This window comes from Lactuca sativa, chromosome 4 (assembly GCF_002870075.4).
Source record: "Lactuca sativa cultivar Salinas chromosome 4, Lsat_Salinas_v11, whole genome shotgun sequence".
In the NCBI taxonomy this organism is placed as follows: Eukaryota; Viridiplantae; Streptophyta; class Magnoliopsida; order Asterales; family Asteraceae; genus Lactuca; species Lactuca sativa.
The window spans coordinates 132,752,212-132,780,103 of record NC_056626.2 but is presented as its reverse complement, the minus strand read 5'-3'; the positions used below and the strand labels follow the sequence as shown (position 1 = coordinate 132,780,103).

Sequence of the window (27,892 nt, the reverse complement as noted above, 5' to 3'; positions counted from 1 at the left end):
CGATTTTTATAAATTACTTAATTAAAAACGAATTTTTTGGACTCGAAATTTGGGATGTTACAAGTTGGTATCAGAGCCTTGGTTTGAGGGATTCGAACACACCTTCGGGGGTGTCTGGACTCAAATCGAGGGCTTGAAGGATTTTTTTTACAAAAAAATATTTTTCAAAAATCTAAGTTAAATAATTTTGAGAAAGAACAAGGTGTGTGATGCATGCGACCGGCCGAGCTCAAGTAAGTTTTTGCCAACATACTCATACTTGTTACGTTATGTTATATTATTTGATTTTGAGAACTGCATGCTAGATTAGGGCTAAGGATCTAGGAAGATGCCTTGTATGCCTGTTATATGATTCTGAACTGCATGCTAGATTAGGGCTAAGGATCTAGAAGGATGCCTTATATGTCTGTTGTATGAGCTTATTGAGTTGTATGTTGGAGCTGTTAGTCAACAGTATGAGAGCATGATTAAGTTGTGTTTGATTTGGTTACTTAATGCACGAATGTTGTTTGCTTTGTGCTTATGGGGATCCTATCTAGCCTTAACTAACTAGCAAGTGGATATTTAATAGTATTCATAAACTATTTAGGGAAGGATGGTAGGGACTCTTTGTGCAGCTGATGGCGGAGAGTAGGTCAGGGAGTGCCCTAGGTTAATCCTAGTATGAGATTATCATGGAGAGTTGTATTAGTAGAAAGGGACTTGGTGAAGTCAAGGCTGTTCTTGAGGAAAGTATGGATATATGTGGAAGGTAGTATGGGTCCGTACTACTGGAAGCAGAGGATCCGTACTCGAATCAAGGAAGGCTGAGATAGAACCGGGAAAATTGCAGAGTGTGTGATATCTATAGAGTATGTATGACCCTGACATCATTGTGTTTGTTGCAGTATGACGATTACGCGACATGGAGCAGGATCAGGGCCCGGCCCGGGCGCAGGATCCGACCAGGTTGATGATGGGCTACGCGAGTTCATCGCATCTGAGATCACGAGAGGTATCCTTGAGGTGACCTCGGTCATTTTCGGGTCGATCAAGGAGGAGATTATTAAGCTGATGGAGGATCGCCTCCGGATATTCAGGAGTGATTTGGCGTCTAGTCAGTCGAGTACGCACACACTTTCCTTCAAGGACTTCTGAGGGAGTGGTACGCCAGACTTTCACGGGGTGAAGGACCCCATTGCTGCCAGGAGATGGATCTCATACATTGAGTCTGCACAATTGATGAGCTTCTGCCTGGAGGGGTCGAAGGTCCGCTTTGCTGCGGGTTGTTTGAGGGACAAAGCTAGGGATTGGTGGGAGTCAGTCGGTGACTCGCTGGGAGCCCCAACCATTGAGGCTATGACTTGGTCAGACTTTGTGACCAGGTTCAGGGTTGAGTTTGCGCCAGCTGTGGAGCTTCAGCAACTGGCGAGGGATTTTCTTAATATGAGACAGACTACGGAGTCAGTGGTGGAGATCACCGCCAAGTTCAGGGAGAGGGCCATATTGGTACCTTAGCATGCGGGGGATGAGGAGATACGGAAGACCCGCTACCATGATATGTTGAGGGCTGATTTCCGGGAGCATGTCAGCTATTCAGATTGCCCGACCCTGGAGTCCATGATTGCCAGGGCGCGGGAGAGAGAGATTGATTTAGAGCACCTCAGGAAGAGGAAGGCAGAGACAAAGCAGAGTATTGGGGTTTCGGGGAAGAAACCAAAGGGATCCGACGCTAGGTCGAAGGGCCAGCCAGGCCAGAGCCGCTGCAGGAAATACGGTAGGTCGCATGAGGGAGCTTGTAGAGCAGGATCGTCAGGTTGCTACAAGTGCGGCAAAGACGGGACACTTTTTAAGAAGGAATATTAAACAAAATAAGCATACATACACATATTCTTTGTTTATTTAGGTAATGAATATCTTGAGTTTCTTGACTATTAACCATATTATAGATTCACATATATACTTATAAAAATTAAACTAATGTCTACTAGATTAGAAATGGAAGGATGTGATAATTCCAATTGGCATTGATAAAATCATTTTAACTAGAGTGACATTATTGTTTTTTAACTTTGTTAAAAAAATGAGAAATTAGAAAACTAATAGTTTTTTCTTAAAACAGGGGATGCAGAGCAACAACCATGTTGTGATATAATATCGAGTTAGGTGCTATCTATATGTGTTTCCACTAACATTATAAATTTGTCAACTATAGTTTGATTTTGTCAATGAATTTGACACAACGGCCAGGCTATGAGAGGGAATTTAAGAGACAACAAAACTAAGTCGTATTTGATTATATTTTTTTGGAGCACAGGTAAAAGTGCCAGGAGAATAAGTAGTATTCGGGTATTTTTCATTTTGAATTTGGAATTTTGGAGTTACCCACTTAGCTTTAAATATTATAGACAAAATTGCAAAAATGGTCCATGTGGTATGCATTTTTTGGGGTTTTAGTCCAATCCATGAGTTTTTTTGATTGGTGGTCCTTTTGAAGTAGTTTGGTTGCGTTTTTAGTCCCTTGGTAAAGTGAAATGACTGTAATACCCTTGGGATATTTATTTCTCATTTTTCTTTTAATTTTTTAAATCTAATAGTAGTTATTTTAATAATTAATAAAAGATCTCTCTCTCTCTCTCTCTCTCTCTCCACGAACCCACCCCATGTTCATATTCTCTGACCAAACCACCTGATTGCAGCCCTAAAAGATTAGTTATGTTCATAAACAAAAAATGATGAATGACCATATCAAATCAGTTGAAAATGCTTAGATCCTACCTAACCAATTTATCTCCTCTAAGTTAATTGCATTTAATCCTCTCGTTGATCCCCTTTCATTGAAAATACTCTTCCACCAGATAATAAACCATCAGTCTTCCTCGTTACTCGCTATTACCATAATTGCCGCCGATAACCTCGCCAACATGTGAAAGCTTCACTGATAACCTCGCCTATCTATCTCGAAAACAGGAGTGAGAAACAGACATTTTCGGTAACCTCCGTCAGTGACCTATGATGGCTTTGTATTTGATTTCTCATGTGGATATCATCAGTGACCTCTACGGTGGATGGTGGTGGTCAATTGTAGTGGTGGGTATGGGGTAAGTGACATCTCTACTTTACCTCTCTAACGAACCTCCCTCTTCCTCTCTGCACCTCCTTGAAACAACCATTGGCTTTGTGGAGGTTCACCCGATATGACCAAATTGGCAACAAAAAAAAACGAAGACAATTTTTAGACATTGTTTCCGATTTGGGGTTCAATTTTAGGAACCAAAACCCCCATGAATTGGAGTCACCAGCACCATCATATTACACGTTTCAATTTTTAGGAATGAACACATGTTTCTTAATTATGAAACATCCCAAAAATACGACCCGAAAATTTCATTTTTAATATAACAAAGATCATAAAACTAAGTATCACATAAAAAAACCATACATTGCGTATCTCAAAACCATAATAAAACACTGTGAGAAAAACTGTATCACAACTGTATCCAAACATATCTAAGAAACTGAATCAACTCCCAGGACAAAAACTGAAGCGGTGGTGTGTGCGATGCCATCATTCCGAGCTCTTCTCTTTACTTGCGGAAGTACCTGAAACCAAAACTGAAACTGTAAGCACGAAGCTTAGTGAGCTCCCCCAAACTACCACATACCATATAATAACAAATAAAGCACATACTGGGCCTTGCCCACTGCATCGGACCGACGTCCAGAACTAACTGCATCGGACCGAAGTCCGGAACTGACTGCATCGGACTAGTCCGGAACTAACTGCATCGGACCGAAGTCCGGAACTGACTGGGACCTTGTCCCCTGCATCGGACCGGAGTCCGGAACTGGCTGCATCGGACCGAAGTCCGGAACTGACTGGGACCTTGTCCCCTGCATCGGACCGGAGTCCGGAACTGGCTGCATCGGACTGAAGTCCGGAACTGACTGGGACCTTGTCCCCTGCATCGGACCGGAGTCCAGAACTAGCTGCATCGGACCGAAATCCGGAACTGTATGAACATAACATAACATAAACACGTATCTGCTAACATAAAACATATACTGCATCGGACCGAAGTCCGGAACACATAACACATAGACATGCCTGAATCACAAAGACATCAAGCACCCTGAACTACTGCTTCGGACCGAAGTCAGGAACTAACTGCTAGCTAAACGGGTCGGCATTGTGGCCGTAGACCCGTTCCTACTGGTAGGAAACTCACCTCGTGAACTAGCTGCTGAGTGTATGGCTCTGGAAGCTATCTGCTGCTACTCCGGTATCTCCCTGGCTACAATTCCATAAACACACTCAATCAAATACTAATCACTATATTGGGGTAAAATGACTCTTTTACCCCTGGTCAAAGTCAACTCTCCCGGTCAAAGTCAACCTACAGTTGACTTGACTCGCCGAGTTGGGCCACCAACTCGCCGAGTCCCTATTCTCACTTCTCAACCCTACTCGCTGCTACTCGTCGAGTATGGCATCAACTCGACGAGTTTCCTTTCGATTCTAGAACTCAGTCTATCTGCATCCGACTCGCCGAGTCGTATGAACAACTCAACGAGTTGTTCTTGAGCTAAGAAGATTGCCTTGGACTCGCCAAGTTGTATGAACAACTCATCGAGTCCCTCCATTACTGAGTCTGACCTCCAGCTCACTGAGTCCACTCTACTACTCACTGGTCCCCACTCGTCATCACTCAAAAGGGGAAAAATCGGGGACTTGCGACTCGACTCGCCGAGTCGCATGCATGCAACTATTATACACTCGATTCTGCTTGAATCCAGTGCGTAAAACTTATAGATCTGGGCTCCCTAAGCTCGATTAACACGTAAATATTCTATCTTTACGTGCCCATATGCACCCATGAAGATTAAAAGGCTCAAAAAGCATAATAAAGGCTAGATCTAGGGTTCTCAAGCAAAGAAGCTTCGAAAAGGCACTAGATCAGGGCTCTAAAACTCCTGAATGAACAGATCTAGGGATATCTCGACCCAACAAGGCATCCATACAACCATAAAGCTTGGAAAATACATTAAACTAGCCTTAGAGGTGTTCTAATGGAGGTTTTAAGCACAAAACAAAATAATTATGAGACATACCTCAATGAACTCTGACTTAGGCCTTGGATCTTTGCTCTACACTTCCTCTTTTTGGTCCTTTCTTCTTTTCTTCTTCAATCCTTCAAGAATCCACACAAAAACACTTTAATCATACAAGAAATGGTTTAGGGTTTCTCACAAGCTCTCTGAGGGTGAAGGAGGCGAGTTTGGGGCACATAACATTGCTTAAATAGTGAGCAAACCCGGGGATTTAGGGTTTCTTCCTGGCAGGCGGACTCGCCGAGTCCCGAATATGGACTCATCGAGTCGCCGACTTACACGTGCTCGAAATCCCGTCTCTACTCGACGAGTCGGGCTATAGACTCGCCGAGTTCCTCTTGAAAACTTCTAAATAAATAACATGGAAACAACATACCAGAGACGGGTCATTACAATTCTCCCCCACTTGACTCAGACTTCGTCCTCGAAGTCTGCTACGGCTAAATCTGTAAATAACTTCGGGTAGTGCTCTCTCATCTCCTCCTCAGCCTCCCACGTCCACTCAGACCCCTTCTGGTGCTGCCACTGCACCTTCACTAACTGAATTACCTTTTTCCTCAAGGTCTTTGTCTTCCGGTCCAGAATCACGACCGGCCTCTCAATATAATTTAGGCTGCTATCAACCTGAATATCTTCTAAGGGAACAACTGCTGACTCATCCACCAAACACTTCCTCAACTGAGACACATGGAAAGTGTTGTGGATCTGGCTAAGCTCTGCCGGGAGATCTAACCGATAAGCAACCCGACCCACTCGGGCCAAAACCCTGAAAGGACCAATGAACCTGGGGCCCAACTTGCCCCTCTTACGAAACCTGATGACACCCTTCCAAGGTGAGACCTTCAGAAGGACCATATCGCCCACCCGGAACTCCAAGTCTGAACGCCTCCTGTCGGCGTAGCTCTTCTGCCGACTCTGCGCAGTCTGCAGTCTACTACGAACCTGCTGAATCAACTCGGTCGTCTTGAGCACCACCTCTGTGCTCCCAATGACTCGCTGACCGACTTCGCCCCAACAAATCGGGGTCCTGCACTTCCTCCCATAAAGCGTCTCAAAGGGAGGTCGATCAATGCTCGCATGATAACTGTTGTTATACGAAAATTCCGCTAACGGAAGATACGTATCCCAACTGCCACCGAAGTCTAGGACACATGCCCGGAGCATGTCCTCGAGAGTCTGAATCGTCCTCTCGCTCTGTCCGTCCGTCTGAGGGTGGAAAGCGGTGCTGAAATGGAGATGAGTACCCATCTCGTCGTGAAACCCCTTCCAGAATCTGGATGTAAAACGGACGTCTCGGTCTGACACCACCGATACCTGCACTCCATGACGTTCCACTACCTCCCGCACATAGATATCGGCTAACTTTTCCGCCGATATGCTCTTCTGGATCGGTATTGAATGAGCATTCTTCGTCAACCGATCCACTATTACCCAAATCGAATCTACCCCACGTGCGGTCCTGGGAAGCTTGGTGATAAAATCCATGGTGATGTCCTCTCATTTCCACACGGGAATGTCTAACGGCTGCATCTTGCCGTGAGGCCTCTGGTTTTCTGCCTTGACCTTCCTGCAGGTCAGGCACCTCTCTACATACCAGGCGACATCCCGCTTCATGCAGGGCCACCAGTAATCAGGTCGAAGATCTCTATACATCTTCGTCGCCCCTGGGTGGATAGAAAATCGAGACTTATGAGCCTCGTCCATCAACACCTGCCGTACTGCGCCCCAGTACGGTACCCACACTCTCCCATGAAGGGTCAACAACCCCCGACTATCATAATCAAACGAAGCTACTCAGCCCACTATCCTCTCACACTTTTGCCTCTCCTCCTTGAGGCCCTCAACCTGAACCTCCGTGATCCGTTCCAACAACAAAGTAATCACTGTCATCCTCAGGCATAAGTCTCTGATAGGGGCTGCCGTCACCTTGCGGCTTAGGGCGTCGGCCACTACGTTGGCCTTCCCTGGATGGTAAAGGATTTCACAATCATAATCCTTCAGCACATCCAGCCACCTCCTCTGTCTCATGTTTAGACTCGGTTGATCCATAAGGTACCTCAAACTCTTGTGATCCGTGTAGATGGTACAACGGACCCCATAAAGGTAATGTCTCCAAATCTTGAGGGCAAACACATCCGCCCCCAGCTCTAAATCATGGGTAGGATAGTTAGCTTCGTGAGGCTTCAACTGTCTCGAGGCGTAAGCTATCACATGGCCTCGCTGCATCAATACTGCTCCCATACCTGTGATTGAGGCATCACAGTAGACTACAAAATCCTCTACTCCCTCTGGAAGGGTAAGGATCGGAGCCTCGCACAACCTCTGCCTGAGGGTCTCAAACGCTGCCTGCTGCTCAGGCCCCCAACGAAACACCACCGACTTCTTGGTCAGTCGGGTGAGCGGCACTGCTATCTTGGAGAAATCCTGAATGAATCTCCGGTAATACCCTGTCAACCCTAGGAAGCTCCGAATCTCGGATGGAGACTTTGGGACCTCCCACCGCATCACGGCCTCTATCTTGGCCGGATCTACTAAAATACCCTTCTGGTTGACGAGGTGACCAAGGAACTGCACCTCGCGCAACCAGAACTCGCACTTGGAGAACTTTGCGAAAAGTCTCTCCCTCCTCAAAACTTCTAGCACCTCCCTCAGGTGCTCCTCGTGCTGCTCCTGCGTCTTGGAATACACCAAGATATCATCTATAAATACTATCACATATCGGTCCAGCATCGGCCTGCACACACAATTCATGAGGTCCATGAACGCGGTTGGAGTGTTGGTGAGCCCAAATGGCATCACCATAAACTCATAATGACCATACCTGGTCCTGAAAGCAATCTTCTGCACATCCTCATTTCTGACTCACATCTGATGATACCCGGAACGTAAATCGATCTTGGAAAACCAAGACGCTCCCTGAAGCCGGTCAAACAACTCATCTATCCTCGGGAGTGGGTAACGGTTCTTCACCGTTACCTTATTCAACTCCCGGTAATCTATACACATACGGTGCGATCCGTCCTTTTTCTTCACAAACAAAATCGGAGCTCCCCAAGGCGAACTACTCGGTCTGATGAAACCCTTGTCTAGCAGCTCCTACAACTGCATAGACAACTCCTGCATCTCATGGGGAGCTAACCAATACGGTGCCTTAGCTATCGGCGCCGCACCCGGAATCAAATCAATCTTGAACTCGACCTGTCTCTCTGGAGGTATTCCAGGCAAATCCTCCGGGAATACATCAGGGTAGTCTCGCACTACCAGAACGTCATCTACTGCCACCTTACCCTTCTCCCGGGCATCCGAAACATAAGCTATATATCCGGCGCAACCCTGCTGAAAATAGCGCCTCGCTCTCGCGGCTGAACAAAGAGCTGGTCCGCGTTGTGGCCTCTCGCCCTAAATTACTAACTCTCCCCCACTGGGAGTGCGAACCCTCACTAGCTGCAGCTCGCAATCAATCACCGCCCCATTGGGACTCAACCAATCCATGCCCACTATAACCTTATTCCCTCGCAGGGGAATAGGGACCAAGTCCACCGGAAACTGCTCGTCGAACAACTGAAGAGAACATCCTCTATGCACTTTGGCGACCCTCACGGTCCTGTCATCTGCTATCTTGACCTCTAGTGGACAATCCAGCTCCCCTGGAGCTCTGCTAAATCTCTTGCTAAGCGCTAGCGATACAAACGATCGGGTAGCCCTCGAATCAAATAATATTGTAGCAGAAATGTCGTTCACAGAGAACGACCCTATACAAAACATATAACCATAAGCAATAATCAATAATAATATAGAGATGAAGGGAAGATACATACCCGTCACCATATCAGGAGTCGCTCGTGCCTCCTCTGCTGTCATCTGAAAAGCTCTACTCTTCGCCACTGGTGCCTCGGCTCGGCTCTGCCGGCCATCTGTAATCCTCAAAGTAGCAGGGGCAGGTGCAATCACCTTCCCTGCTGCAGCTAAACTCGGACACTGGGACTTTTTATGTCCCCTCAGATTGCACTGAAAGAAAATCAGATCTGATGCTGCAATGGCGGTAGCAGGGGTCGTACAATCCCTGCTCAAATGCCCAGTTCGACCGCACTTGTAGCAGCCGGAACTCCCTGCCTTACACACCCCATCGTGCAATCTCCCACACTTGCCAAATCGACCATGGCTCTGCTGACTCCTGGATCTGTGATCTGAAACCTTGGGCTTTTTGCCCGAACTACCTGTACCCGAAACCGCCTCCGGTTTCCTCTTCTTCTCCATCTCAAGGTCAATCTCCTTCTCCCGAGCCCTAGCAATCATGTCATCCAGCGTTTTACAGCTGGACCGGCTCACAAACTGGCGGATATCGCTCCGCAACATCTCATGATAACGGGCCTTCTTCATTTCCTCATCGGCTGCATACTGAGGAACGAGAAGAGCCCTCTCCCTGAACTTGGCGGTGATCTCCGCCACGGTCTCTGTAGTCTGGGTGAGGTCCTGAAACTCTCTGGATAACTGTTGCACCTCAATAACCGGTGCAAACTCTGCCCTGAACCTGGTAGAGAAATCAGCCCAGGTCATGGCATCTAGCGCTGCATCATCTCTAATGGTATGTCCGACCTCTTCCCACCAATCTCGTGCCCTGTCCTTTAGAAGACAGGACGCCAATCTAACCTTGTCCCCCTCGGGACACCTGCTCGTGCGGAAAGCGTTGGCCACATCCGCCAACCATCTAGTACTCGCTATGGGGTCCCGCGCCCCGTGGTAATTTGGAGCTCCACATGCCCTGAACTCCCTGAACGTAAGTGTGCGCGACCCCATCATGGCCGCCACCTCGGCACGGAAGGTGCCCAACCTCTCATCCATCAGCTCTAGGATACCCTCCTTGATCGAACCGAAGATCACAGGAGTCTGCTCCAGTATGATACGAGTAATTTCTGAAGAAAGAAACTCTCTGGTCTGCTCATCCATACGCTCGGCCCCCGAGCCTGATCCTGATCCCTCCCCGGCACCTGCACTGCCGTCTGCTAGCCTCGAACGCAAAACCACCATTCTGAAACACATCAAGGCAACATCAGAAAACTGAAATATCTCATGGGATCATTGATACTACTACTAGCTTCCTGGTCTTGTCTCAGCCTTCCTTGATTCGAGTACGAATCCTCTGCTTTCAGTAGTACGGGCCCATACTACCTTCCACATCTATCCGTACTTTCCTCAAGAACTGCCTTGACTCCACCAAGTCACTTCTACTACTATTGATCTCTGCTACTCTCATCCTAGGCTTGCCCTAGAGAAATCTCTGACTCCACTCAAACCAGTCCTCAGCTGCCGAAGGCCTCCTTGTAATGCTAATTAGCCATCACCTGAATACCATCACATGTGATGAGGCTCAGATAATCCTTCGAGTAAAAGACTCGTCCCTACAACGGTTAGACTCAAACAAGATCAGCGTAATAGGGCCAAATTCAACACTCTGAGATTATTCAACCCTGATCACATGTGACGTGACGTATTCACCTAACGGCTAACTCCCATCACCAAGAGTCCTACAAAGCACAAAGCAAACAGCATTCGGACACAGGAAACTACTCAAGCAAATCTATTCTCATAACGAGAAACTGTACTAGCATACAATGCTAAGCTCATACTATCAGGCATAACCTAAACAAGCTATCATACTATTGTCTACTCAATACTAGCATGCAAATCTTGTAAAGCTGAAACACATATAGCAGGCACATAAGGCATCCTCCTAGATCCTTAGTCCTATTCTAGCAGGTTGTTCTACTGAAACTGACAATCATAACATAACTTGTATGGGTAATTTGGGAGTACTTACTTGAGCTCGGCTAATCGCATGCACCACACCCTTATCTCGTTTAAAAATTCTTTTCTTTCTAAGTGCTTTTCAGGATTTCTTTCGAAAACATTTTTCCTTTTGAAAATCTTTTTATCTTTCCCTTAGTTTGAGTTCAGATACACCCGGAAGTGTATCCGTATCCCTCAAACCAAGGCTCTGATACCAACTTGAAACATCCCAAAAATACGACCCGAAAATTTCATTTTTAATATAACAAAGATCATAAAACTGAGTATCACATAATAAAACCATACGTTGCGTATCTCAAAACCATAATAAAACACTGTGAGAAAAACTGTGTCACAACTATATCAAAACATATCTAAGAAACTGAATCAACTCCCAGGACAAAAACTGAAGCGGTGGTGTGTGCGATACCATCATTCCGAGCTCTTCCCTTTACTTGCGGAAGTACCTGAAACCAAAACTGAAACTGTAAGCACAAAGCTTAGTGAGCTCCCCCAAACTACCACATACCATACAATAACAAATAAAGCACATACTGGGCCTTGCCCACTGCATCGGACTGACGTCTGGAACTAACTGCATCAGACCGAAGTCCGGAACTGACTGCATCGGACCGAAGTCCGGAACTAACTGCATCGGACCGAAGTCCGGAACTGACTGGGACCTTGTCCCCTGCATCGGACCGGAGTCCGAAACTGGCTGCATCGGACCGAAGTCCGGAACTGACTGGGACCTTGTCCCCTGCATCGGACCGGAGTCCAGAACTAGCTGCATCGGACCAAAATCCAGAACTGTATGAACATAGCATAACATAAACACGTATCTACTAACATAAAACATATACTGCATCGGACCGAAGTCCGGAACACATAACACATATACATGCCTGAATCACAAAGACATCAAGCACCCTGAACTACTGCTTCGGACCGAAGTCCGGAACTAACTGCTAGCTAAACGGGTCGGCATTGTGGCCGTAGACCCGTTCCTATTGGTAGGAAACTCACCTCGTGAACTGGCTGCTGAGTGTATGGCTCTGGAAGCTATCAGTTGCTGCTCCGGTATCTCCCCGGCTACAATTCCATAAACACACTCAATCAAATACTAGTCACTGTATTGGGGTAAAATGACTCTTTTACCCCTGGTCAAAGTCAACTCTCCCGGTCAAAGTCAACCTACAGTTGACCTGACTCGCCGAGTTGGGCCGCCAACTCGCTGAGTCCCTATTCTCACTTCTCAACCCTACTCGCTGCTACTCGTCGAGTATGGCATCAACTCGACGAGTTTCCTTTTGATTCTAGAACTCAGGCTATCTGCATCCGACTCGCCGAGTCGTATGAACAACTCGACGAGTTGTTCTTGAGCTAAGAAGATTGCCTTGGACTCGCCGAGTTGTATGAACAACTCGTCGAGTTGTATGAACAACTCGTCGAGTCCCTCCATTACTGAGTCTGACCTCCAGCTCACTGAGTCCACTCTACTACTCACTGGTCCCCACTCGTCATCACTCAAAAAGGGAAAAATCGGGGATTCGCGACTCGACTCGCCGAGTCGGAAGAACGACTCGCCGAGTCGCATGCATGCAACTACTATACACTCGATTCTGCTTGAATCCAACGCGTAAAACTTATAGATCTGGGCTCCCTAAGCTCGATTAACACGTAAATATTCTATCTTTACGTGCCCATATGCACCCATGAAGATTAAAAGGCTCAAAAAGCATAATAAAGGCTAGATCTAGGGTTCTCAAGCAAAGAAGCTTCGAAAAGGCACTAGATCAGGGCTCTAAAACTCCTGAATGAACAGATCTAGGGATATCTCGACCCAACAAGGCATCCATACAACCATAAAGCTTGGAAAATACATTAAACTAGCCTTAGAGGTGTTCTAATGGAGGTTTTAAGCACAAAACAGAATAATTCCGAGACATAACTCAATGAACTCTGACTTAGGCCTTGGATCTTTGCTCTACACTTCCTCTTTTTGGTCCTTTCTTTTTTTCTTCTTCAATCCTTCAAGAATCCACACAAAAACACTTTAATCATACAAGGAATGGTTTACCGTTTCTCACAAGCTCTTTGAGGGTGAAGGAGGCGAGTTTGGGGCACATAACATTGCTTAAATAGTGAGCAAACCCGGGGATTTAGGGTTTCTTCCTGGCAGGCGGACTCGCCGAGTCCCGAATATGGACTCGTCGAGTCTCCGACTTACACGTGCTCAAAATCCCGTCTCTACTCGACGAGTCGTGCTATAGACTCGACGAGTCCCTCATGAAAACTTCTAAATAAATAACATGGAAACAACATACCAGAGACAGGTCGTTACAAATTACCAATTTGGTTAGGATTTTGGGCTGTTTTACTCACATGTAAAGCCTGTTGATGAAATCATATGTTCTTAAATAGTTAAGATCTTCCCATTTAGAATCCGTATGGTGATTTGTGAAAGTTAGATACAACCAAGAACTGTTGCATACAACTAGTGGTTCATTGTTTTAAGTGGTCGCGTCTTTTCTGAAGAAAATCAACCGGGTATGGTGGTTTGAAAGTGATGTTGAACAGGGGTTGTTTTACTGGATCTTATACGTGATGATCAAACTTATGGAAAGGAATAAAAGACAATGTGGATCTGTAAACATGTGTGTGTGTGTGTTTATGTGTTTGAAGAAAAACCCAAATCAATGTGTAAACAGGAGACTTCCATCAGATTTGACCATCTTCAACCTTCAAAAAGAAGATGACGAACTGTGAATCTGTAAAACATGTGTGTATGATCTGTATGTTTTTTCATACACACATACAAAGAGAGAGAGAGAGAGAGAGAGAGAGAGGGAGAGATGGTCCAATTTAATTAATTATTTTTTTCAATTAAATTAAATAGAAAAAATATAAGAAAAAAATATCAGAAGGGCATTACAGTCATTTCAGTTTTCTGAGGGACAAAAAATGCAACGAAATTACCTTAAAAGGACCACCAATAAAAAAAGTCGTAGTTTGGACTAAAACCCCAAAAAAATACATACCTAAGGGACTATTTTTGCAATTTTGTCTTATTTTTAATGTTTTTGTCTTTTAAAGTTAAATTATGTTTTATACTTTCAGTACTGATCTTGTGACATTTTGTATCTTTGTTTTATATAAATTAAAATTTGGTTTATGCTTTTATGTGCATAAGATGTGAAAATTTGTTTTTTATAAGTTCAACGCAGTCAAGTTAGCTATATTGCTCTATCTTCATATCCTTTTTTATCAATATGATTTTTTTTTGTGCACCAAATATAATGTGTAGTTTATAATTCTATTTTCATTTATACTTTGTTACAATAGTTATTTTTAAATGCGAAAGCCCATTTGACCAGTATTGTTGCTAGCACCTTCTACTATTGGAAGGAGGTTTATCTCTTTCTCAACTTAAAGTAAGGTGCTCTAATAAGCAAATAAGATGTTATTATATGTCCTTACACTTTTGAGTAATTGATTATAGAAATAGAGTACCCAAAAATTATGTGATCCACTAATAAATAATATGTTTTTTTTAATAAGCTTGTAACATGAAGGAGACCAACAAATCCAACTTTTAAGAAACATGACACAGATGTTTTTATTAGGTATGTAATCATTTCACACTTATGGTTTTCACCACATCTATTTAGTTTTAGACAAGAATACGTAAAATATAAAGAAAAAGGAAAAGAAGACTTGATAATTTGGTTAGGAAACAATAAATGAATACTATATGAGGTTTTTGCATATAAGTAGGTTGCTACTATTGGTAAGAAAAATAGGCATGTTGCCACTATGTGAAAAGAAACATAAGTATGTTTGTTAATGACTTCTATTTCTACTATCATGAGAATGTAAGTTTAAATGATTTCTTTGGAAGGTATAAATGAAATAACTAACAATGCACTTTCCCTTATTATAGAATCTTACTTTCATTTCTCCGTATTACATTAAAATATATGAATTACAAATAAGTGTGTTAACTTTTTTTTGTTTATCATAGCTACTTACTTTCATTTGTTCATATTACAACATTGTAATTTCAATTTTTTTCCAAATTTGGCATATATTGGCGCAAAAAGTATTGTCGCCTCATTTTTCTATATTCTACAACCAATATTAAGTCCTTTTGTCTTCATTTACCTCTCAATAACAAGCTAAGAGTGTGGTTGAACCTGCATTTAATGCATTTGATAATGATAATGTTTATATGGAGAAATACATTCAATATCCAAGGCGTATTAAGTTCCAAGTAATTTTTTTGGTCATAGTGTAACTGCCAATATACTTTGTAAAATGTCCATTTTGCTCTTTACTTTTGCAACATCAGTCTCAAGAAATGCAGGGTTTCAAAATGTCGATGATGGATGAGCAATGTCTGAATGCATGGATGGTGGTGGAGGAGATTAAGATTGGTTTAAGTGTATAGACGTGTGTTGTGAAGCTTGGAATTTGAAAAAGATGGCGAATGAGCTTATGGAAGGAGATAAATGGAAAAAGGTTAGGAAGAAAGTTAAGGAAGTTGGTAAAGCAGAAAATGAGGCAATCAGTTAAATCCATAAATGGTGGCAATCATTTAAAATTAGAATACTCCGTTTAAATGTTAAGTTGGTCTTCATAATGAAACGGTTCAAAATTTATACTGAAAATATGTTCTTTGGATGCAATTTTGTTACTCTCTTTTGATGTCATGGAATGTTTTATGTTGTTATTGTTGTCAAATTTACTAAGTATTGACCATCAATCTAGAAAATCCCATTGCCAAAAACAGAGAATAAATTGTGTGGTATCCATGTTTTTTTTTTGCTATTTCTTTAATCAAAATTCAAAATAGTAATTTTCTTATGTTGCAAATATCATTGCGTCTGAAATTAAGGAGTTTGAGGAGGTTAGTTGTCTAATGGGGAAAGAAAAACTTTTACAATAAGAAAATTTCAAATATATGGATATTTAGATACAAAGTTGATGAATTAACCAACTTGTCCTTTTACAGAGTATTACTAAATAAGTATATTAAAATAAGACGATGTTATATTAAAGGAATACCAAAAGCATACTTATTATTTTAACTTAAAACGTCTTTTTATTCTTAAACCAAAACATCAATTTTAATCTTCTAAAAGTAATTATTCTCTGAAATAAAACTAATCATCACCAAGTGCATTGCATGTTATTTGAAATATAGTATTTTTCATATGGAACTAATTGATGAAAAAAATCATTCATAAAAAAAACTATTCATCAAATGAAAACTAACCGAGGAAACAACTACAAAGTGATCCAAAGAAATTAACTTGGATTGCATATTCTTTTGTGTATTACATGTTTTCAAAATGAAATGAATCACCATAAATGAACTATTCAATCAAAAAAATTAAGATGTTGTCGTTATTTGGAATAAAAACTAAGGAAAATGACTTTTGAGGGTAACTAACTGTTGCGTTTGTTTTCATTTGGTCTCTTTCCTTTTTTTGTACTTAATATACCATCGAACTTGTTGTTTGTGTTCACCATAACCCTTTGACCGACTATCACAGGTTAAAAGCCAGTCAAAAGGGTTATGGTGAACACAAACAATAAGTTCGATGGTATATTGAGTACAAAAAAAGGAAATGGATCAAATGAGAACAAACGCAACAGTTAGTTACCCTTAAAAGCCATTTTCCCTAAAAACTAAGATGTTATAGTTATTTGGAATTATTGTTCTATTTGATTCATTGCAATATGCAAGGAAGTCACACGGATTTATTAGCGTTTCAGAATTTTAAGAACCAAGTATTAATATTTTCTAACTTTGTTAATACGTAATGATTTTTATGGTTTGGTCTAATAGCTGCAAGGAAACTATTCACCAAAATGAACTGATATATATATATATATATATATATATATATATATATATATATATATATATATATATATATATATATTGCCACTCGAGAAATAGAGACTCTTCACAACCTTATATTTAATAATATTAATTGTTCTTTAAACTTGTGGTATGTACTATGTCAATTGTAAAATGGGAACACTATAACGATTATGCTTGTATATGAGTGTAAAATGGAATTAACTAAAATCATAATATATTGTTTATTTAGGTTTTAATATAATAAAAAAATTAGTAACTTGTATTCTTATAAAAAAACAATTGTTTGATATAATATATTTGTTAGTTGTTATTTTATTTTGGTGTTTTATTTTGTTATTTATTAATTACCAGTTAATATTTTATGTAGTTTATATCAACATGAAAAAGCAATCAACTATTGAAGGGTTATTTAAAAGAAAACGTGTCAATTCTACCCAAGATCCTGAAAAACCACCCGAGATTGTTTTGGATGAAAAAGCCCTAATGTCTAGTATTCCTGATACAGTAAACCCAACATGTAGTATTCCTGTTGCAGAAAAACCCAACATCTAGTATTTCCGTTGCGGAGACCCGTCCAGAAAAGCTCAACTTGAAGCGAATGAAATTGATCTTAATATAGTTGAACGAGATCCCAATTTGCGTATACAAATTTATGATTATCCAATTAGTCAACGAGATAGCATCCGTAGAGCATATACAAATCTTGGTCCCTTTCAATGCAAGCTTCCAGTATATCCAAAATCTGGACCGGAAACCCATAAACGCAACTTTCAAGTTTCTTGGTTTAAGTTATTTCATTGGCTTGAATACTCAAAGAGTCGAGATACTGCATTTTTTCCCCATGTTTTCTATTTAACAAACCTTCTGGAATGGTACAATATAGCCAATGATCATTTACTATAGATGGTTTTCAGAATTGGAAGAAATTGGGGTATGTACCATATGCCTATTATATTCATTGTTTTACTCATCGATTACAGTTAGTATTAATGACCGCTTCACAAGGAGTTGTTGCAGTGCAAAAGTTTTTTACTAAGTTATATTTTGTTATTAACGTTGTCAGTGCTTCCTCCAAGCGTACTGAACAACTAAGAGATGCATAAGCCGAGCAAACTGCATATATGATTTTTATTGATGAGTTACAGATATGTAGATGTCTCAATCATATTGGTACATTACAATGAGCTAGAGATACCATATGGAGTTCTCACCTCAAATCAGTTTTGAGTTTACTCAAGATGTTTAGTCCTACTTGTGAGGTGTTACTTAAAATTATTGAGGAGGGCATTGGTTCGATCAAAGGGGATGCAGATTCAACATATGAGATTATTACTACATTTGAGTTCATTTTTGTTTTGCATCTCGTGAAGGAAATAATGGAGATAACTGATATACTTTGTCAAGCTTTACAAAGACAATCTCAAGATGTTTGCAATGCATTGAAGCTAGTTGCATCTACCAAAAAGCTTTTTCAAAAAATGAAAGATGAAAGACGGGATGGTTTGCTCTCTCTCTTATTAAGTCATTTTGTCAGGATCGCGAGATTGATATCCATAATTTATCTTTTGCCTACTTTAGTAGAGGGGCTCGAGCTCGTAAGGAGCATAGTGATCATACACTTGAACATCATTACCAAGTGGATATCTTTTACGAAGCCATTAATTGTCAATTAATGGAATTGAATCACTGGTTTAATGATAGCTCAATGGAGTTGATTCAACTTTCAACAACTTTAAATCCTAAAAGTGTTAATGAGGCTTTTCAAAGTGTTGATGTATGTCAGTTACTGGAGAAGTTTTATCCTCAAGATTTTAGTGAATAAGAGAAATTACTTTTGAAGATGCAACTTCAACACTATGAGATTGATGTCGTTAAACACGCAAATTATAAACTATTGACATCTATTTCAGAGTTGTGTCAATGGTTTGATAAAGACTGAAAGATGGGCTAATTTTCATCTTATTTATCAAGTAGATAGTCTCATACTTACTCTTCCAATTTTCACTGCTACAACAGAGAGATCATATTCAGCGATGAACCATATTAAAACAAGGTTACGTAATAAGATGGAAGATGAGTTTTTGAACGACTCACTGGTTTTGCACTTTGAAATGGAACTTGCCGAAACGATTAGTCTAGAAACAATTATGCAAAATTTCAAAAAAGTAAAAGATCGACGAGTTCCACTTTAAAGTGCGATGTAACAATATTTATTATTAGTTTTCTTGTTTCTAATTTAGATATGTCATAATTTTGAACCAATTTTTTTTGTCTATATGATTTTGTTTTGAAGTTTTAATTTCAACCCCCTAGCTATAGTGTTTGAGTTTCGCCCCTCGTTGTTTTATATTTATGTTTGGCTTATGTAATGTTGGAGCTTTGCCATGGTTGTATTTGTTTGTTTAATAATTTCTTGATTTTAATCTCATTGGTATGTGTATGTATATGGTAGAGCTATTCCGAAGTTCAATACCATCGAGCATGTTTTCATATAAACCTATCACCTGGTTGACTTCATATGTCGACTTCACATGCCAGATTAACCTCTTTCTTTTTCCTTCTCCAACGTAGTCCACCCATCTCCTCCAACTTTTCCGGTAAAACCTTCGGAACCTTTTCGCCTCCCCATGAGAACAATTATGGCTTATAATTGTTTAGACGACTCCATGCATTTGTTAGATGAAGATCTTGGCGTATTCTAATAAGACCCATACCCCACCATCCAAATAATGGCAATTTAAGATACCGACAACCCAACAAATTTTAATTTCACAAAAGGTACAGTCACTTGCTCCATATTCCCTGTGTAATGCTATCAATTTAAGGAAAAATAAACTATTATTTTATCATATTATAGTTATATGTAACATTAAATATTTAAACAACTTAAAACTTAAAAGTATATAATAGCTTAAATTTGAAGTTAATTCAGTAAATTTTCTTATCATAAAACTTGCCGCAGATTGTATAATTGATAGCTTGATCTGATAACCGAACTTTTTTTTGAGTCGTTAATTTTGTCACATTAAGTGGGACAACAAAGTTTAAATTCTGAATTCACCAAGGATCTAATATTTCTATAGATATTCAACAAATTACATTGTCATACTTCGTAACCTTAGATATTATTATACCAATCAGATTCGAGGATCTGATATCTAAATTAAACTTGCTTTGCGCTTGATGCTTTTGCATTATATAGATTAGATTAAATGAGGATCGCCACTAGTAACAGCCAAAAGTTACCCATTTTTGTGTAGGATATGATAAAGCTATGATATTGAATAATTTTCCAAATAATTAATGCTCAATGTCCACACATTTTACTTAACTTTGTTATACACTATCATGAGATGTTGAAGATTTTCCAAATATGGTTTGTATCGTAAATAGCTCATATACTAATTTTCTTTAGACAAAATAATCACAATTTTGTTTTTCAAAGATCCAAAAATCAGTCACATCAAACCAAATGATTTTAGGCCAAGTTAAAAAAGAAAAAAAATTCCAGTTGTATTTTATTATTTGTTACAATGAAAGAAATGATATGAATAAGATTTCGGAGTTCCCCACCTAGATTTGTCGTCTGTCCTTTTTGTTGTTGGGGCAAATTTGAACTCCCCTTTTTTGGTTTGGATTTTGGCCACGTCTTTTCGAACGAAACCCTAGGTGATTGAGTAGTAAAAATCTAGGTGCTTGTAATTTGTAAAGCTTTTTTATCTTAATGATTATATGGTGAAATACATAACAAGATTTTTGTTATGATTAATCAATTAATTATTGATACAGTAGATGTTTAGAGCCCTTAAAATGCCTGCCAAGAGACTAGAGTCAGCAACTTGTGGCCAATTCCATGAAGAAAACTAGTGATTGGTTTGCTTTCATTTGTCTCAATTTTTATTCCATACTTGTATGTTTGAATATTTAAAGAGATTTTTTTTTCAATGTTAACAGGATTCTCTCCCATGAGATCCCAAGTGATGTTACAGTTCACATTGGAGGTGCTTCTTTTTCATTACACAAGGTATGATTTGTGATTGTGTGTATCCTCTTGTAATTATCCATCTTATTTCTATAATTTTATGCAGTTTCCATTGGTGTCAAAGTGTGGTTACATAAGAAAAATATTATCAAACCACAAAGATTCTAATATTTTAGTAATTGAAATCCCTGATGTCCCTGGAGGCCCTGAAGGATTTGAACTTGCAGCAAAGTTTTGTTATGGAATAAATTATGAATTTTCAACAAAAAACATATCCTTAGTGAGATGTGTTTCGGAGTTTCTTGAAATGACAGAAGATTATGCAATTGGAAACCTTGTAAAGAGATCCGAAGCCTATTTAAATGAAGTAGCACTTAAAACATTAAGTGGTGCTATTACCATTTTGCAATCATCAATAAATTTGTTACCAATGGCTGAAAAGGTGAAGTTAATTACTCGGTGTATTGATACTATTGCATATATAGTGACCAAAGAAAGTGAGTTTTGCTTGGGTGATTTGGCTTCCTCTTCATCAAATCTGAAAGCTATAGTTGATTGGAGGGCTGAAGATTTAATTGTTCTTAGAATAGATGTATTTCAAAGGGTTCTTCTTGCAATGATATCAAGGGGATTTAAACAATATGCACTTGGTCCGATTCTAATGCTCTATGCTCAGAAATGTCTTCAAGGTTTGGTAAGATTTCTTTTTGTTGTAGGAGTATTTAAAGAAGGGTAAATTGCAAGAAAAGTTGGTGTACTTTCATTATATATCATCCAACTTTAGTTTTTTTCATTATATACCTCTTCATCAAATCATAGTACTTTGAAAAATCGCGTTATAGAAATCTCATCCAAATAGAAACCTATTTTCACTGATATAACGAGATAGATTTTTCAAAGTAGCGTACAATCTTTTAATTAAGAAAAATAATGAAAGTACAATGTTTTAATAGAAAGAAATGAAATTTGGATGATATGTAAACAAATAAATAAAACTACATTGTTGTTTCTTGCATTAACCGTTTGGCTCTTCACTTGTCACCAAATGACAACATTTTTAATCGTAGTTCATATAGACTTTCTACATGAATCACTTCATTATTAAATGGGATTTTTTTCTATAGAACTCCATAGGAATCACACAATTTTCCAGTTATTCATATGTACAATTTAACATCAAACAGGAGGCTCTCGGAAAGGAGAAGAAAAAAATCGACTCAAAACAAGAACACGAAATGAGGATAGTTCTAGAAACAATAGTAAGCCTCCTACCAAGAGAAAGAAACACAATTTCGGTCAGCTCTCTTTCAATGTTACTTCGGGCAGCCATATACCTTGAAACAACAATGGCATGTAAGCTAGACTTAGAAAAACGAATGGGCTTACAACTCGGGCAGGCAGTCTTGGATGACATACTAATTCCATCTTTTAATTTTGATGGTGACATATTGTTTGATGTGGATACTGTCCAAAGAATCATGATGAATTACCTTGAATATGAATTAGAATCTACAAATATCCAAGAAAATGACATGGAAAAAGTTGGAAAATTAATGGAAAGTTATCTTGCTGAAATAGCTTCTGATAGGAATTTATCACTGTCCAAATTTATGGATTTTGCTGAACATGTTCCAGAACAAGCTAAGGTATCAGATGATGGAATTTATAGAGCCATTGATATTTACTTGAAGGTATGTATATATGCGTATCTCTTCTTCTTAACATTTATATATTATTTATATAGGGTTCATGTCATAATTTAGCATGTTATAATTTAGTCACTTTACTCATTTTTAATGTATGGAAGGAGAACCAACTATATTTTGGTATGTTCTTATTTGTTCATCTTCACTGAAAGCTTCTATTTTATTTTATTCAAATGATATATTATAAATAATTAAGAAAATGAGTAAAGGTGACTAAATGAGAACATATGTGAAATAATTGGTCCCCTTCCCCCACATTAAAAATGACTAAACTACCACGGAGACCTACTTGCTCCAAATCAGCACCCAAAACTGGTCAAACCTGTGCTAGTATATATATAGCGGGTCATAAAGGTTAATGTTAGGTAAGGAACATTTGTTTTGTTTTTTTTACAAAAAGTCATTGTTTCAAATGAGTACCATAAGCCCCACGTGATAATGGTACATATTGAACAACATTAAAGTGATTAAATGAGAGCATATATACATAATAGTTTGTTGCTAAATTATTACATAAACCCTTATTTGTATACTAATATTTTGCAGTCTCATCCAACGTTAAGTGATATGGAAAGAAAGAAAGTTTGCAGCTTGATGGACTGTGAAAAGCTTTCACGTGAAGCATGTGCACATGCTGCCCAAAATGATAGGCTTCCAGTGCAAACTGTGGTTCAGGTTCTTTTCTCTGAACAACAACGGTTAAGAGGCACCATGGGTGGTGATGGCCTAATAACAGTTGAACCCACCACCAACAAGCCATCATCTCATGAGCTTTCATGGCTGATAAAAGAAAACCAGGACCTGAAATTTGAGCTTTTAAATATGAAAATAAAGTTGAAAGAAGTGGAAAGATGGACTAGTGATCGCGAGAAAACTGGAGTCAGCAGCCCGGGTCGTGCTACTCGTTATTCTGCTGATAAGCCACTATTTCCTCGGAAATCGTTTTTAAATTCTGTATCGAAAAAGTTGGGGAAGGTTATGCCGCTTCTACGTGTTGATGGGGTTGTACCTATGAGTACAAGAGGCAGGAATAAACCAAGTAAAGACCGAAGACATTCAATGTCTTGATTCGTTTGGCAAGGGGATTCTCGATTCCATGCATGCGTTTGATATATTTGTGTGATATTTCTTTAAAGTTTGTGTGTATCATTATAGTATTTCTTTAAAGTTTGTGTGTATCATTATAATCATATTAGATATATGCGAGTCAAATTTGATGAATAATATGCATATTTTAAGTGTACGTAACTCTAATTACCAGATCAAGCATGAACCTTTGCTTGCATGTTGACAGAAAGAATTGAACATATAAGGCTAAGGGGTATGGTTAACACCAGCCTACTCAAAAAGTGAAGTCACATCAGCGCCACATCACCTTTACTAGTAACCTACTACCAACCCACTAACCCTTAGAAATAGTTACCACTCCACATCATTTTTTTTCTTTTTTATATTTTTGAACAATATTAAATTAAATTAAAAAATGATTCTAATAAAACACACATTAAAAACATTAAATTAAAATACATTGCATTAATTTTTAAACACACAAACTGAAATCCTAAAATACTTAAAAAACAACAATAAAAAAAATCCTAAATTACTTATTTTTCCTAAAATACTTAAACGACAAAAAAAAAATCCTAAATTACTTATTTATCCTAATTTACTTAAAAAAACACACAACAACTAAAACATAAATATTGGAACCTAATCGTCATATTTAGCAGGGACACGTTGTTGGATTTTCATAAATATGGCGAGATTTTCAGGGTCGAGATCCGGTTGAGGTTTCGTTTTTATGATTTGAATATTGGTGAGAGCGAGTTTTTGGCGACGACCTTCCTCTGCTGATTGATATTTTTTTTTTCTAGAAAACTTAAAGTTTTATCTATGGATTCCACAAGCCCATCGTCGCTAGTTGCGGTTGTTTTCCCGCTTGAAGACACCGCTCGTTTTGCTTTGTCCTTACCCGGTGGTCGACGGAGTTGGACTTCAGGCGGACCCTCTTCCTCGGCACCATCGACGTCATCATTGAGGTCTAGCCCAAAACCCGCGTCCGATTAAGAAGTTCTTGTTCTTTTGTTGGAGCCGGTGGTCGAGTCTGAATGCGATGTCTCTGGATTAAGGACCCGTTTTGGACCTTGACGGCACACTTCCCATGCTTTTTGGTGACCAAATGGTTTACCGTTGTTGGTCAGTTTGAATTGGTAGCACGCGGTAGATAAAACGTTGAAATCGTTAGAACCACTTTTATGCATATTTTTTAGATTTTCAAATATGCCATTAAACTTTGTGCAAATCGCGCAAAGATCACGCCATTTTCCGTTGACCGCGTCGTAGGACAGATCCGTTTTTCTTCCAAGAAGCGCGTGAAAGTGGTCCACAACACGATTCCAAAAACTTTTTTCAGATTGCGCGTTGCCTCGCCTCGAATCACAAGATATGAAAATCCAAGCTTTTGCTAAAGCTTCTTCTTCTCCAGTCCAAGTCGTTGCTTTCTTTTTCCCTTTTCCTCTTGCTTGCCTTCTTCGAGATGATTGTGGTGTTTCTTGGACCATCTCATCGTTGTTGTCGAGGTTGACGGTTTGGGATTGAGTTAATGGGACTTGAGATGATTGAGTTTGGAATTGTGGAGAAGCTTGTTGTTGAAAAGCTTGGAATTGGGGAATGAATTGAGGTTGGGTAAATTGTTGTTGTGGTCGTTGTTGTTGTAAGAACTGTGAGTTGTAGGGAATGTTAGTGAATAAAGGTTGTTGTTGAATTGGAGAATTCAACAATTGCATATAAGCTTGATAATCACTAGGAGTGTTTTGGGTGTTTGGAATGGGTGGAGTATTTTGGTTGGGATCCATTTTTTTGAAGAAAATTGAAAGAAAGTAGGAGATTTTTTTTTGAGTTGGAAGTGTAAGTGTGAAAGTGTAGTGTGTGTGTGTGTGTGTGTATATATATATATATATATATATATATATATATATATATATATATATAGGTAAAAGATGTTATTTAAATTTAATTGTATTTTTTTTTTGTTTAATCCCTACCCGGTCAAAAGATTCGTTCGACACTGCTTTTTCCTTTCATGTCACTGGATGTCTTCTTTTGTGAAGGGTATCACTCCACAAGTCACCTATGCACACCTGAGGCGTTGTTCACGCGTAGGTGAGCTTGCCACCTCAGCCCCACGCATAGCTTTCCCGCCTCGATACCGTTTAGCCTAATATAAAAACACTTGGGTGCCTTTGATCGATGGAAAGCCGTTTTTATTTTCCAAGAAAATTCTTTTAGAAAATAAAATTGAGTTTTTTTTTCCAGTTTTTAATAAAACTTTAAGAGAACTTGTTTTGTTGGAACCAATGAAGTTTTTATTTTTTATATTAGAAATTTAGAAAACTGTTTTATAATTTACACATAATTTGGAAAACATAATTTTTTTAATTTTCTTGAATGTTTTTGAAAACTAAATCAACCAAACATGAGTTCAAAATTTTTATTCACTTAAAAATTTTCATAGAAAATTAGAAATTTTTTCACAACCAATGATGCCATAGATATTTCGTGATGTGATACGAGGCCTAATTATAATAAAAAAAAGCTAGTTCCATGTTTCTCGTATGTTTGAAATATCCATTGAGAAAATAAACACAGACCATATTTATTATAACTCCACTAAGAACCAAAGTCAGGTCTGACTTTGGTTTTCACCCCTCTACTTTGATTTATTTTATTTTTTTATGCATCCTTTAACTTTTGTGGTTTGCAATTTAACTGGTTAATACTTTGATTTGCTTTGTTTTTTCACGTATCCTTTAACTTCGTTCGAGTTATATATACATTAATCCGAAACAATTATTTGATTTTAATTTTAATTTATTTAACGTTTTTAGTTATACATAAACTAATCCGAAATAGTTATATGCTAATTCGAAACCGGTTTCGTGTTATACATAGGTTAATTGGAATAAGTAAATGAATAATATTTAATTGTTATATATTTTCTATCAAAAAACAATTTATTCGAGCAAAACGTTAAAAAAATATAAAATTTTCTAAAATCATTAAAACAAATATAAAAAATTTAAAGTTGCATAATGTATTAAGTTATTAGATAATGTATTTAAATTTAAAAAGATAAAAAAAATCCCAGTAATAACTTTAAAGATAATAAAATAAATAAATACAATTGTTTTAACATAATTATATTTTATATTTAAAAAAAAATATTAAACAAATATAAAATAAGTAATAATTTATATATTAAAAAAAAGTTTTCCATTTCTTAATAATTCTATACAAAAAGTTAAAATTAGAGGGAATGCCCTTGCTTTGCTATGGGTCAAGGATTTTCCACCTCTCTCTAGAACTAAGAAACTTAAACCAAAACTAAAATTAAGCAATATGTTAATTTTGTTTCAACAAATCATCAAACAAAAACAGAAGAAAAATGAAAACTTTATTTAATTAACTATTAAGAAAACACAAGAGATTAGTTTATAAGCCTTCAAATATTGATCAAGTGCCCCTTTTTATCATTACTAGATTCGAACTCTGCAAGATACGTATAATAATCATCTTTTTCTGCAATCAAATCATAAACACATTAACAAATCAATTAAAGTTTAAAAGAAAATAAGTATGAAAGTACAACATTGTAATAAGAAAATCTAAGAGCACAATACCATTATAGGAAAAAGAAAAAAATACAACTATTTATTGCATTCAACCCATTATATGTTTATCATGTAATTATAAAGTACAATCCGATTACACCTAATGCACATTCACTGATTTGTATATTATAGCATTCTAGTTTCATATCTTCCTGTCATGGGATTTTTAGCAAAATAATGAAAAAAAAATGAAAGTACATTGCTATTTCAAACACACACAATTGCATACACGTAGTGGTTTTTTAGCCAAAATAACAAAAAAAAAAATTGAAAGTATGTTGTTGTTTGAAGCGCACACAGTATGTTTTGTAGTTTTGTGTTGTGTCATTTTAAAGTAAGTTAATGTCTCAGACACACACTTTAATGATTATCTTTCTTATATATATATATATATATATATATATATATATATATATATATATATATATATATATATATATATATATATATATCTTTCTATTATAAATTTTGGCTTTCAAAAGCATATCAATTTATGGCTTTGTACTTTCATTTTTAATATAAGTACAAAGCTATAAACGGATAATTTTTTGGTCTACATTTAGATAATATTCTATAAATTTACCAATAATAATTAAAAAAATATGTGTGTGAGCAGTGAGTTAAATATGAAATGATGTACCTTTTAAAAGATCTTGAGTTCTTCATAACTATTCAATTTTCTGCATCATCCTTCTTCCTTTCTACCCTTGTCTTCGATACACTTCTTGACAATCTCTTCTACCTGTCTCTGTTGTATGTATCA

The 27,892-nt window shown here is 38.4% G+C and overlaps 2 protein-coding genes across 2 annotated transcripts; one reads left to right on the top strand and one right to left on the bottom strand.

The window, feature by feature from the left end:
• The first annotated feature begins 20,402 nt into the window (after positions 1-20,402).
• Positions 20,403-23,702, top strand: LOC111921509 (BTB/POZ domain-containing protein SR1IP1-like). Its single transcript, XM_023917093.3, has 5 exons — positions 20,403-20,644; positions 20,726-20,795; positions 20,860-21,447; positions 21,938-22,444; positions 23,006-23,702. The coding sequence occupies exons 1-5, from the start codon at positions 20,625-20,627 to the stop codon at positions 23,525-23,527; spliced, it is 1,707 nt and encodes a 568-aa protein (XP_023772861.1). The 5' UTR covers positions 20,403-20,624; the 3' UTR covers positions 23,528-23,702.
• Positions 23,703-24,522: 820 nt separating this feature from the next.
• LOC111921517 (uncharacterized) lies at positions 24,523-25,314 on the bottom strand. Its single transcript, XM_023917101.1, has one exon. It carries the CDS (start codon positions 25,312-25,314, stop codon positions 24,523-24,525), a length of 792 nt encoding a protein of 263 aa, XP_023772869.1.
• Between the last annotated feature and the right edge of the window lie 2,578 nt (positions 25,315-27,892).